The 13,714-nt window shown below is 46.2% G+C and overlaps 1 protein-coding gene across 2 annotated transcripts; it reads left to right on the top strand.

Annotated features, from left to right (window-relative positions):
* The first annotated feature begins 6,644 nt into the window (after positions 1 to 6,644).
* Positions 6,645 to 11,048, top strand: CYSLTR1 (cysteinyl leukotriene receptor 1). Of its 2 annotated transcripts, XM_061445665.1 has the most exons (3): positions 6,645 to 6,710; positions 7,361 to 7,682; positions 9,926 to 11,048. In XM_061445665.1, the coding sequence occupies exon 3, from the start codon at positions 9,972 to 9,974 to the stop codon at positions 11,016 to 11,018; it is 1,047 nt and encodes a 348-aa protein (XP_061301649.1). In that variant the 5' UTR covers positions 6,645 to 6,710; positions 7,361 to 7,682; positions 9,926 to 9,971; the 3' UTR covers positions 11,019 to 11,048. The 2 variants fall into 2 exon arrangements, with proteins under 2 accessions (XP_061301649.1, XP_061301648.1); XM_061445664.1 differs by lacking the exon at positions 6,645 to 6,710 and having other exon boundaries at positions 6,958 to 7,682.
* The last annotated feature ends 2,666 nt before the right edge of the window (positions 11,049 to 13,714 follow it).

The raw sequence follows: 13,714 nt of genomic DNA, 5'->3' as shown, positions 1-13,714 counted from the left end.
CTTGGCTACTCCACTAGTTTGGTTTTCGGAAGTTTGTAAGAGCCATGGATAAAATTGCAGCTAAGCTAGGGTGAGCTTTAGTAGTGGTGTAGAAGTCTGTGCAGTACTGTAAAATAGTTAAGCCCAAGCTGTGTCCTGCCAAGTAGCTCCCCTGGCCTTACACTTGGTGCTTTGCCCACTCCTCTTCTGTAGAGCTACCAAGAAGATGAACATGAAATGTTTGTTGCTGGTTACCAAGGAATTATTTTAAATCACATCCTTTCTGGTGAACCCGTTTCAGCCTGGCGCCGTGGCTGGCCAGGGCTGAGTGGCTACAGATAGGTCCTTGTACAGGCTGTGGGGCCTCAGCCAGCCCCACCAGCAGTGGATGCTGCTGCGTTTGCAAAGCCTGGGAAATGAGCAAGGGCAAGAACAACCCAGCCCTTCTCCTGAGGTTCCTCTTTATTTTCCCCATAAAATGTACTGGGAGAGACTTGCGGGTTCAACTGCTGTGAAAATCCTCAATTCACTGCAAATGCCATGTCGGGCTTTTTATGGAAAAGACAAGAGTGCTGAGCAAATTGCTTGAGCCAAGTAGACCAGATAGAGCGTTGGTGCTGATGGGAGTGGAAGGGAGCTTTGGATGACCTGAGAGCTGTAGCTTTTGTGATCCAGGGTGACAGAGGGGAAAATGTTGGCTGCTGCTCAAAGAAATCCTGCTCTTAAGATCAGGCAAAGTTTGTATTAGGATTCTGGGGGTTGTCACTTGGCAGACCACAAGTCTGTTGAATAGGATGAAAGATCTGGAGAGAGCCTGGGTGCAGAAGGAGTAACTCATCTGTGAAACAGGGGAAGCGACAGAAGATTGTTGGGGTTTTCTTAAGGCCACACCAATGGTTTTCAGAAGAAGATGACTTCCACTGCCAGCTGAAACTGGAGGTGGTGTGTTACCTGCCTCCCACAAACCCAGCCCTGCGTGCCTGGGTGACAGTGCTAAGGCCAGTGGCTATCACCACGATCTGCACAGAGAAGGCTAAAGGATTCCGAGCTTCCTGTAGTTTTACTGGGATTTGCTTTTTCCTCTTTTGAAGAGCCATCAACCAAGGTAAAGGTCAGAGGAGCTAATGCTAACCCGACCAGAAAATGACCCAACCAACCAACTTTGAATCAAAATAAACTGTAGCACTTAATGGCATCATAGTACCAGATAAATGTTTTGCCTCCTCTTGACTAATGCACAGGTAGGATACCTCGTTGCAGGATGAGAATTAAATTCAACAAAACCTGAGACATCCAGCATGAGGATGATGAACACAGATCACCAGATATGCAAAGTCATTTGGTTGAAATCACCAGAGGAAACAGCATTAGAAGTTTCCTGTTATTTGGGCATTCAAGTGCTCAGCTTCTTGGTTGGGGGTTTTTGTTGCTGTTGATTTAAAAGGGAGTAAAGAGAATTCCCCCCGACAAATGATGACGTGTGTAAGTGGGCTCTTTGTTCAAATCTGAGATTCTGATAAAGGGACCCTCTACACGAGGAATCTGAAAAGATGCTCTTACCAGTGTCCACCTCCAGCACTGATGTGTTTCTGCTTCTAGAACAGATCACAGAAGATATCATTTGGGAGTTTCATTAAACAGTAAAAGTTTGGGCTTTAATAGTTACATCTTCTAATTTCCAGAATGTCACCGGTGGAACTGCCTGAAAATAATCCATGTTCTTGGTCAGATAGATGTGTTGTGTGCCATATACTACCACGCGGAGCTGCTTTTGTTCCCATCCAGTTATTATCCACTATTTCAAAACTTCCCATACTTCTGTTCCGTGCTTTCCGCTTGGATTTTGTCAGGTGTGGTCTCAGCCCCCAGATGAAGTGCCTGGTCCAGTCTGCCTATAACCTTCTGATCAGCCCCATTGCTACTCTCTGCAGTGTGCTCCCTGTGTCTTTCTGTCTTGTCTGGGGTAAAACTGCGAATGAGAACAGATGAGCATAGATGCAACCCTGACAAAATGGAAAGATGCTGGTGGATAAAGGAAGTAATGTAAGGGTTCAGGCCATGGCAGTGTATGTTTGAGCAGCAAAGAGCAATTGTGCAGGTCTTAGCTGACCGGGTGTTTCTTCTCAACCCAAAACAAAACAGTAAAAACCAAAAGCAAACATCTTTGCCAAATCAGGACATTTTAATGATCGCCTTTCCTAGAGGTGTAAAGCACAAAGTGCTGATGGCTGTGGAGCTCCAGGGAGGCCCTTGGGAAGCAGTCAGCCACCTCCACTGCAGGAGCCCAGGAGGTGCTCCAGAGCTTGGGCAGCACCCAGGAAGCCTCCTGAAGATGGAGCACATGGACTGTGGGTGTTGGGAAGCCAAGCTTAAGTCCCTTAACGATGCAATCTAGTGCTAGGGAAAACCTGATTTTCACATGGGTGTATTTGTACAGCAAACATGGAACGATTCCACTCAAAAGCAGGGGTTTGGTGTCCTGATGGATGTTTCCTAAGAAAAGCTTCTGCTGGAGGCCAGCTGGCAGGGTGTTACACTCTCATACAAATACAAGTAAATTATTACTATCCCTGATGTTCTGTGGTAATTTAACTGACGTATATTGTGTCATAGGTCATCTGGCCATCCTCAAATACCTAACAGCAATGCGTATCAAGTGATGCACTAGATAAATATGGGTTTCATTAACTGTAAAGTGTCTCTGTTATCAATGTTAAGATTCAGTAATGCACATTCATTTGCCTTTCAGTTTACATTTTTAAAAATTACAGAGTGATATATGCCTCATGATAATTTCAGGGCCAAAAAATCACATATTTTCATGACATTTATTCCATTCCTTTCCAAAAAGAGAAAGCCAACTTGCATATACTATTTCTGGCTTTTAAGATTACTTTCCAGAAGATGATTAGAGTTTCCCCATGAGAAATGTTTTCTTGTGTGCTCTTGAATTTTCCAAGAATAAGTTTGTTTTCCCATCTTCCAGAGAAAAAGAACCCTGGTAGTTTATGTAATCAGAAAACTGTTGTCAAAGCAATGAACATCAGAGAATTAAAATGCTACTTTACTATTGTGGGTGGGGAAAAAAGGTAACAAAAAATCTCTGATAGACTATTTTTATGTTTAAAAACTTGCATGTTAGAATATTATATATATATTATATTTTACCAAAAAAAAAGTGGTGAGAGGCAATAAAGCCAGGGTCAGTACCTGAAAAAAATAACCCCTAGCAAATCAAAGCACAAGCTTTTGTCAGTTTGAAAGTAAATGCTAGCGAAGATTACCTGGACAGACTCACAGTAACCCGCATTATGAAGCTTGAAGTCACCGCTGACCTGGGTAGACCCTGGAACACCCCGTTCCAGCCTAAGGGACAATAAATATACCTTAGGTCTGTCCCATTATGAATAAAAATATTAGAATGATAGACTACTTCGGACAGCTTTGCATATAATACAGATTTTATGTCATTTCTAACACAACCAGGAGAATTATTATAATTTCCCAGCTCTCGGTAAATGAAGCCTTCAGGAATGCGAAAACATTCTACTGCTTTTGCCTGCAAACATGCCATCCACAGAGTGACACAGAACATTCCTCATTTCTTGACTGGTATGTCTGCAGGGTGACTTGTGAAATAATGGGGACACAGCTTAAAGAAAGCTGTATCTCACCCATCTACTGAAGCACCCTTTTGTTACATGTATAGAACAGGAAGAGGAAGCAGCATGTGGCTCTATCAGGACCACATCTCCTGACAGCATGGTTGTTCTACTTATTACAACCACCAAAAACCCCATGGAAATCCAGCTTTCCAGATCAACAGTCCAAAAGACTTCATGATGTCATTTTCTCTTTTCTAAGGCAGTTAGCCACACAAGGGAATTAGAGTGCTAACCTGCAAGACACCAGGAATCCCTGCCAGCAAGACCTGGAGGTGTTCAGCATCTGGTGAAGCCAACCCCATAATGGCTATAGAAATGTCAAAATCCAAACCTCATATTTTACAAACATGTAGGTAGTGTACTCGTACAGAGTGCGATCAGCTGATTGCCCATGGGCCTGTTCTCATGGCTTGCTGAGGCCCTTCAGCAGCCAAACCACAGCAAAAGGATATTCCTGCATCCTTGTCTGGCCTAACAAACCCATCCTCCCACTTTGCAGGAGATGAAAGGATCACAGCAGGTTAAAAGGTCCCTAAAAGCCCTACTTCCAGAAATCTTCCCCAGCAAATACCCTGGGGACCCCTCCAAACCCAGATGTGGATCAGGCTGGGGGAGAGAGGAAAGGCACCCAGGTGCAGGAGCACCATGAAGCACTTCGGCTGCAGCATCCCAGGGAGGCTGAGTCAGCGCGGGCAGCCCGGTACCCAAACCTCTGTGGCGGCACCCACACTGCTCCACTTCTCAGAAAAGCCAGCACAATCTCTCACCTTTTGCTTTGCATTTGGAGTGGAAACCACACAAACTCTGTCTTCTTCAACAAAACAGAAGCAATGTTGTCTCCTGGCTGATGCCTCATGCGATTTCCTGGATTACTGCCTCCTTTTGTGAGGAGAGATTTGTGCCTGTGAAAGAGTAACATAATTCTCCAAGTATTTAGGCTAGCAGTGATGTGATTGCTGGATGCTCTCCTTGCAGACATTTCTGGTAATAAGTTGTTTCATTCGTCTCAGGAAAGCAAGTGCTTTATTCCACAAAAATACCTACTAGAGATGGTGCTGAAGATATCCTACCCTCTCACCCAGCCTTGCATCTTCTCAGTCCTCTTTTCCACAACAGCTAGTTAGAAAGGTTCTATTTGCAGTAGGGTATGAAAAACAGCTTCATGATCTGAGAGAGTGATGAGGGCTGAGGTTTTCTTCACAGAAAGTTCCCCAAATCCATTCTTCTCCCACAGAAATCAGGGGAAAAGGGAGCTTTGTTACTCTTTATGGTTGGGATGGAGCATCTTCTCGCAGCTGCCAGTATAGACCACACATATTAACCCTAAGAATCAAGTGGAAGCCAGGGCCAAGTCACCAAGCTGGACACTCCAAGCAGTGCCAGCCATCCCTGGGATGGTCACCCACGGCCCTGCAACCAAGCAGGTCTGCTCTATCCTCTCTCAGGGTGCTGGGTCTGTGTGCCATGGATCCAGCCTTTCCCTGGAGCACAGGGGTCCCTGTGGTGCATGAAGGTGTCAGGATTGGCCACCCTCTAGCCGCTCAGACCACAGGACTAAAGGTTTCATCCAGCTACTCGCAGTGTGGATACATTCCATGAGTATCCCAGCCCTGACCCTAGTTACCATGCCTGGCGTCTATCAAATCCCACATGTCTCCTTGCTCTGTTACCATCTGACCTCCTCTTAGGAGTCTGGTGAGAAAACCTTTCCCACCCCGAAACCCTGGCCCTGCTGCCAGCACATCTGGAACAGCAGCAGCCTCCTGGATCCCACATCACCCTCCCTCTGACCTTGCAAGAGGGAATCTGCCTGTTCTTGAGAGTAAACAGCAGAAAAAGAAAGAAGAAGGAAGAGTAAAAAAAAACAAAAAGGAGAAGGATTAACAACACTGAGAACCAAAAAGCAGAAGGAATGGCAGAATGGAGCAATAACAAGATGTGCACCACAACTAAAGCAAACCACAGGACTGCTTCCCAGCATGGGCAATTGCAGGCAATGCAACAGGTTGCTCAGTCTTAGAGGCCCTTGGACCTGCACCCTTGAAACTCTTCAAGACCAGATGAGACAAAGCCCTGTGCAACCTGGCCTGGCCTGGCCTGCTGTGAGCAGCAGGTTGGACTAGAGGTCTCCTGAGGTCCCCTCCAACCTGAATTATCCCATGGTCCTATGATTCAACTGTTCCTAACACACCGCCAGGTACCTCGTGGGATACAGAAGGTTTTTCTGTGCATGGCATAGACGAGGAAGGCAGGGAAGGCTCTCAGGAGGGGTGGAGAGATGAGGTACGTACGTTTGCTTCACTGTTGACAGAGAGTGGGGCAAAAGAGGAACTGACACCTCCACAGCACCATGGCTTTGTCTGAAGCGCAAGTCTTGCAGGGTCCGGGTGTGAGGGCGCGCCAAAGACCTGCAAAGGGCAAATTACGGGGTTTGACAGCAGAAAAACCGGGGACATCGCAGGGTGGAAGAGGTGCAATCAAAACGAAAAGGACTCCGTGTCCTCCAGGCGGCTCTGCGAGGGGCTGTAACCCCCAAAACAGGGTTTGCCATTACACACACTGCGGGCAGCCGGGGGTCCGGGGGAGGGAAGCGCGGCAAGGGGGCGTGGTCATCCCCTCCGGGGGGCGGGGCTTTGGTGGCCCCGGTTTAAGGGCAGCGGAGCAGGGAGAGCCCCGTAACCCCCGGCAGAGCCCCGCATCCCTCTCGGCTCCGGTAAGCGATCCCGCGGCTCACTCGTGGCAGTGGGGGGCTCCCCGATGGCTGTGGCGGGCGGTGCCTGCGGAAGCCGCCGCGTCCCGGCCGTCGGGGAGCTGCTTGTGGCCGGGCGGAGCAGCCGGTTGGAACCGTTGCGTGCTAATGAGCTGCTTTATTAATTAGTGGCTGCTGCCGGCTTCGGTTGATCGCTGCGATGCTCGCTCTGAGACCGGGCGCTTTGCGGGAGATGGGGTGTTTGCCAAGTGCGTTCTTGATTGATGCTCCCCGCTGCTTCCCCCCAGACACCCAGCTCGGGCTCGAAGCTCCCGAGGGCCGGTGGTGCTTTACACCTGAGCTCTGCACAAACCACGGTACTTTGCTTTTCGGTTGTGTAATTAAATGTAGTATATAAATCCAGCTATGCTGCATAGGACTTGAAGATGCTGTTCAGGGGTTTGCTTGGTTTGGGATGCTTTCCTCCCTCTTGCTTCTGAATGTTCCTAAGGAGCATATAAATAAATGTGGCTCAGTGAACCACAGCTGTATAAATAATGGCTCAGTGAACCGCAGCTGGTGGAAATGATGTTTGTCTTCGTCCATGATGCAAACCTGGTATAAAGCTTCAGATAGGAGATGATGGTCTGTGGGGTTTCTTGGTTTTTACAGGGATATTTTTCAGGTGCAGAGCTCTTACGCTTTAGCAGTCCACTTCAGTATTGTAATCATCAGTTTTTATTTTGGTTGCAAAAGATATTGTAAGTTATGTTCAGAAATATGATTGATAACAGGTCTCTGTCTTTTAGACCAGTACTTTTCATGGTTGTTCACTATCTGCTAGTATCTCTAAGAATAGCAGCTGAAAGACTGGAATTTAGTCCCCAAAGCAGGTAAGATGTTTAGAATCTGGCTGAATGCTACTTCAGAAGTGTGCACAAATAGGCAGAGAAGTTTAATAAGTTAACTGATGTGTAAGCGATGGGCTATGATGTTTGCTGGTATCTCTTGGTTATCTCTTGTGCAGGACAGCTGAACAGGCAGAGGGAAGAGCAGTCTGCGGTGACAGGAAGGCAGTGGGATCCCTCGCTGATGCTGTCTCAGAAGGGCTTGCAGCATCGTTGCTTTTAGGCAAAGCTTCTTTGCTTGCCGGCTGGCTTGGCCACACAGCCCCATTTGTCAATTTTCTGCTCCTTCTTCATACTGACCATAGCTGTCTGGAGGTGCAGGCAGAGGAAGAAAGCCTCAGTGTGCAGAAGAGATCATTCCAGCCTCTTAATCTCAAACATCTTGGTGTGGTTTTTCTGTCTTTTTTAACATCTGAGAAAAAACTGATGAACAATACCTTGGTAAGTACAGAGATTCTATCTATATGAATTTTCATGAGATAATTGAGCCACTAATTTCCGTATGTTCTTGCAGTGCATAGTGTGGTGGGGTTTTGCTTGGTGGGTCTGCTTGCTAGACATTAAGCCAGCCATAAGAGGAACAGTAGGAAGAGCTTTTTTGCCTGCTCCGTTTTAGCTTGACAGATAAAAGCAGGGAATAGGGATCCTGCAGGTTTTTTGCAAAGAATATTGTTCTATCTGCCACTCCCAAGCAAACAGTTAATATCAGGCCAACGTTACCACAAACTTAAATTTAATCCTACCTTGGAGATTTTACAACATTATTGGAGTGTTGCTCTTTAACTTGACCCTCAGTTCTGAAGTGAAGACCTCAGGCAAGCGAGGATGCCAGTGGTGTAGGAAGAAGACTGGATCCTGGTATTTCCCAGGGGACCCAGGGCTCAGTCTTTGATGCTGGGTCGTCCTTGCAGAGGAGAACCAAGATTGCTAGAATGATGTCTCATGGTGTTCGGACTCACTCTGTCCTGTATGTGAGGAGCCCAGACTCTTCTAAGCTGGGACTGAGGTCTGGCTTCTGTCACCACCAGAATCAGGCTGACGAGGCAGGGAGAGGACACAGCTGCAAACGCGATGTCCCGCTCTGATTAACAGATTATTTGCAATGAGCATCCCTAGATAAGCTTTGCTTATGCAAGCTAAGGTGAACTGTAAGTGATGATGTACTCATGGAGAGCTTTTGACAGAGCCGGGCAGCGTCTTGGCTGCCTCTTCTGGCCAAAGACCTCTGTGCAGTTACTTGCTCGGTCATTCACACCCTCAAGTGCATGGGGGGAAAAACATCCTCTTGACCTTGTGTCAGCTTTTGCCTCCTCTCCTATCTGTGCCACCTCACTGGTATCTATTGAGCTTTAATGCATTTTGTGCATTGCAAATAGTCAAAGAATTGTTTTAAAAGTACAAACCCTCAAATAGCTGAAGCTTGCCTGAAACCTGGAAGCCTTGAGCATTCCATTGTGGTTCTGAATGCCTAGTAAATCCTGGAGGGTGACAGAGACTACTTCAATGCTGTCAGACTGGTTTTAGGTATGAAAACACCATTTTACATCGGGTTTGAGCATATGTGGTGGTCTTATAACCAATCCTGTCCCAGCCATCGCTTTCGTTGTTTTTAAGTCCTGTTATTTCAGCCTGTAAGCTGAAATCCTGCAGTTCTGATCATTGGGGTTTCTCATGGTCTCGGACTGCAAGCGAGATCCTGTGTTTGAACTATTGGACATTTAAAACAAATGAGAAAAATACGTGTGTATTTTTCTCTTGCTTTACTTTAAGACAACAGAAATTTTCAGAGCGTCATGTCTGGCTGCGCTCAAATGAACACGAAAAGGAAACAATAACATGTCATGGAAGACTAGCTGAGCGGATCTGAAAATCCTCCTGACCGCTCCGGAGAGCCCCAGACCTGTGAATGTAAACCAAGGTAAGGTGCAAAAGCAACTCCAAGAAGAAACCCTTTGCTAGGGAGTTACCTTGATAGGAGAGATGTCTCCAGACCCAGAGGTTTGATCTATTTGAGCCTCCCTCCAGCCTTCTCCTCCATCTGCTGGTGTTGCAGCAGTACCTTTGCTTAGCCAGTGCCAGAGAAACTGGAGCCCTGTGGTGTCTTCTCTGCTACAGGGATCCTTCTTGCTCATCACATGGAATAAGCAGTATCTTTTCCAAAGCTAGTATTATTAATCACTATTAATGAAGCAAGCTTAAGAAATGGTGCTACCTGTGAGCAGAGGTGACCACCTTTACTCTTTTGGAAACCTTGCAGACTTTTTCCTGCAGTGACCTGTCCTTCTGCAGGCAGACTTGGAGGTGGAGCCCAGTGAGGCAGCATTTGCCAGGCAATGCAGAGGCAGAACTGAGCAATCCTTACGGTCCAGATCTGGTCTTTCTATTTTAACTTGCACAGAGCTGTTGCCACCTTCATTATTCCTCTCTGCTGTTTCAATGAGTAGCTACCTAGGTTTGTAAGGAGTTGGAGATTTTCAGTGGAAGAAAGATGCTGCCAAGTTGGTCCCCTGTTAAGAAAGGTGGCTGTAGTGGATTGTTATAATAACACAAATAGGTGCCAATCTACGCCCCTTCTTCCCTGTTCTCTGTTGTAGGGAGAGGTGGCAGTTTTTTCCTCCTATCTAATAATGGCATTTAATTTTCATGTGCTGCTTTACATCTCACCTGAGGCTTTTCATCCTTAGGCCTGACATTCATCACCAGGCAGAATCAGTGCTCCAGCCAGCCAACATGACAATGCTGTTTGATAACTTGTCATGCCATCACTCCATCGATGACTTCCGAAACAAAGTCTATTCCTCACTCTACTCCATGATCAGCATTATGGGCTTTGTTGGCAATGGGTTTGTGCTCTACGTCCTCATAAAGACATATCGTCAAAAGACAGCCTTCCAGGTGTACATGCTGAACCTTGCTGTGTCCGACTTCCTCTGCGTGGCCACCCTGCCCCTGCGTGTCGTCTACTACCTTCACAAGGGAAACTGGTTCTTCAGTGACTTCCTATGCAGGGTCAGTTCATACGCACTGTACGTCAACCTCTACTGCAGCATCTTTTTCATGACTGCAATGAGCTTCTTCCGCTGCATAGCCATTGTTTTTCCAGTCCAGAACATCAATCTGGTATCGGAGAGGAGGGCGAAGTTTGTCTGCATTGGCATCTGGATTTTTGTCACCCTGACAAGCGCTCCCTTTCTGCGGAATGGGACGTACCAACATGGCAACAAGACCAAATGCTTTGAACCCCCAGAAAACTCTCAGAAGACAAATTTAGTTGTGATCCTGGATTTTATTGCCCTTACTGTGGGTTTCATCCTTCCCTTTATTGTCATAACTATCTGCTACACCATGATCATAAGGGCCTTAATGAAAAACTCCTTGAAGAAGAACCGGGCTAACCACAAGAAGGCAGTCTGGATGATCATCATAGTGACTGTCACCTTCCTGGTGAGCTTCACCCCATACCATGTTCTACGTACGGTCCACCTCCACGTGCTGAGGCTGAAGAATGCCAGCTGTGAGGATGCCATATACCTACAGAAATCGGTTGTGGTAACGCTCCCCTTGGCAGCTTCCAACTGCTGCTTTGACCCACTTCTCTATTTCTTCTCAGGGGGCAACTTTCGGAAGAGACTTACCACATTTAGGAAGGCTTCTTCTTCCAGCTTGACACAAGCCTTCAGGAAGAAGTTCTCCATGAAGGAGAAAGATGAAGAACCCTTTGGAGACAGCCATAAGGAGAATGAAAAGGCAGCTGTGGCCCCTTCATACGGAAGCTAAATCCTCCCCCAAGATCTCAGATGGACAGTAGAAATAAGACATGATGGAGGCTCACAAGCCTTCATAGCAGTGAGATATGGAATAACTGTGTATGATCCACGATTTAGGCTACTTGGTACTACAGCCACTGCTGGGGATGGGCAGCTGCTTCCCCAGGAGCACTGCTTGGACACACACAGCCATTTAGGATGGAGGAGCCAGCACCAGAAAACTATTGATCTGATGATAAACTCGCACAAGCAAACTCTTCAGAGCCTGTATTTGGGCATTAGCTTCATGTCACAGCTTGACAAACAGCGTTTGTGTTGGTGGGAAATGTAAACACATTTGCTGTGCACAGCCCAGTGGTGTTCAGGGAGCAAGTGGCAAATGAGGAGGGCAGAGTTTTCACAGGATCTTCAAACAGCCACTAAATTATTTACACAGCAAAGGCCAGGGTAATTCCTGCCCTGTTCCAGCTGCTTCTGCTTTGGAGTGCAGTTTTCCAGATAATTGTATGTGGAAGGCTTGCAGGGCTGGTGCCGGGCTCTGCAAACACAAGAACTCGGGCTTGAAGCTCGTCTCCCACCCCGAAGGGGCAGCTCCTTGGCCACGTTTTCATGGGCAGTAGCTCTGCCAGTGTCTTTTGGATTTCTAGAAGAATCTTACCTGTGGGAGCAGTTTTAAAACTGCAGTGTCCTTGTGTCCATCTGAAACTTATTTGAATGGGACTGGTCCTGGAAGTGATGGATTATCACTCCAGCTCTTTGGGAGCTTTTACCTTAAAGCATGGGTCTGGGTACCCAGAGTCAGTGCAGGATCAGGCCTTTCTGAGATAGTGGCCAAGGTTTTTAAAGAAATATTAAAAAAAAAAGGCAGAAGTTGTTCTTAAAAAAAGCTATTTAGAATACTTGACTTGCTCAAGAGTGTTCATCTTCCTCTCATGTTGCAGAAAAGGGGCAACCCAAGGCCTTTGGAAAGGTCTCTAGAAAGACCCGTATAGTGGAAAACCAGATTGGGCTATGTTTCTTAGGTAAAGAAAAATGCCAGAGTCTTGGACAGAGGGAAACATTCCCATGCTTTTCCAGTGAACCTCATGGAAAAGTAGCGCTGCCTGCCTTTTGCTGGAGCAAAGCCCAGCTAGAGATGTGTGATGCTTCAGAAAAGAAACAAATTCTTATAGGATTAAGACTCCTAGTGGGAAAAGTGGTTGATATATCAATGGCGAGTATGTTTTGATGTGGTATTTATGATGTTACTTGATGTAATCTTAAAGAAATCCATTTTAATACTGTAGAATAGGAGTGGGCAAAGGCAGTTTGGCTTGGAGCAGTGTTCTGCTTGAGAAACTCTTTACAGATAGAGATGAGTAAGTTCACTGTTTATACCACACTCTGTGTATCCCTGGGTCATCAAAAAGCACTTAAAAAGGCAAAATTGCCTTCAGATACCTTAAGGATGTGAATTTTCAACAAGATCTGAAACCCCTTTATAAAAATTGCAAGGATGTGTGAAGCGGAAGAGGGCTGGAAGCTGCTGGTGTACAGGAGTGTTACAGCTCCCCCTAAACATAGAGGGCAAAACGTCTAGCTCACAGCTAGACCTGTAGGCTGCTATGAGAAAATGAGTGAGAGTTGGCTAAAACTTCTTTTCAAGGCTTAGCACTGAGTATTCTAGCTCTGTTTCTGGGCATTAAAAGCATTGTGCAACTGTAAATAGAAATCAGGGAAAACTGAATGAAAGAACACGTAGGAATAATATGCATATTCCCAAATATTAAAATATTGTACAGTGAAGCACCATTTATGTATATTGCAAGCATTTCTATTGTACCAGAGGTGTATCTTTCCTATTTTATTTTTTTAATGAGACAATGGTCATGGCAAGAGAAATGGCAGTGGTTTTGTGCAATAGGGAAGACTACTTAAAAAAAGCTTGCTGAAAATTAAATGACAATGTTGTAAGTAAAATGTTACCAACCACCGTTTTCTGTCTTTGCATACAGATTCTTATTCCCTACAATGCACTTTTGTCTACATACAGCACTAGCGTAATACTCGCATAACAATAATCTATAAGGATGTATGTGGGAGGACATGCTGGCTTGGAGCTGGAATTTGGTCCAGACAAACTGGCCTTTGCTGCCAACTTCAGTGGATTTGGGGCATCATCTGAGGGCAATTGGGGTCTTGGTAGGTTTTGCAGAGGTGGAGCACCCCAACCAATAGCAGTTGGGACCTCAACAGATCTGTATTTACAGATAGGAAATGCTTACAAGACACCTGGAAGGAAGTAAAGCTTTTGGTGAGCACGATGTATTTGGGTGTCCTACGTGGCCATGTATCACACACAGGTTCTTGCATGGAAAAGTCTACCGAGAATGATGTTTTCTGCTTAGTTTTTCCCAGAACAGATGCAGGATCTGCAGCATGTTATTTAGTTATAGAACTCCAGCCCATACTGCTGAGGAGGAAGCTTTGCTGTCAGCTCAGCAGAAACCCAGCTCCACGTGAGAGCCAAGGGCAGTCGTCCCCTGCTTGTGACCCTGCTTCACGGAACAAACCAAAGTGCTATCCTTGCAGCAAATGCTGCTCGGGTTCTGCTCAGGATGAAGGACCTGGAGAGAAACGGGTGCCAGGAAACAGGAGCCGTTACTGTCACAAGGTGAGTTCGAAGTTGTGGCATTTGTATGGTCTCTAAAAAATGACAAGGGGTGG

The sequence above is a fragment of the Pezoporus flaviventris genome, unplaced genomic scaffold (genome assembly GCF_033815535.1).
Source record: "Pezoporus flaviventris isolate CSIRO_AGI_PZ_B2104156 unplaced genomic scaffold, CSIRO_AGI_Pfla_v1 ptg000005l, whole genome shotgun sequence".
In the NCBI taxonomy this organism is placed as follows: Eukaryota; Metazoa; Chordata; class Aves; order Psittaciformes; family Psittacidae; genus Pezoporus; species Pezoporus flaviventris.
Note: the sequence above shows the minus strand (reverse complement) of the source record. Positions and strands in the feature narration are given on the sequence as shown.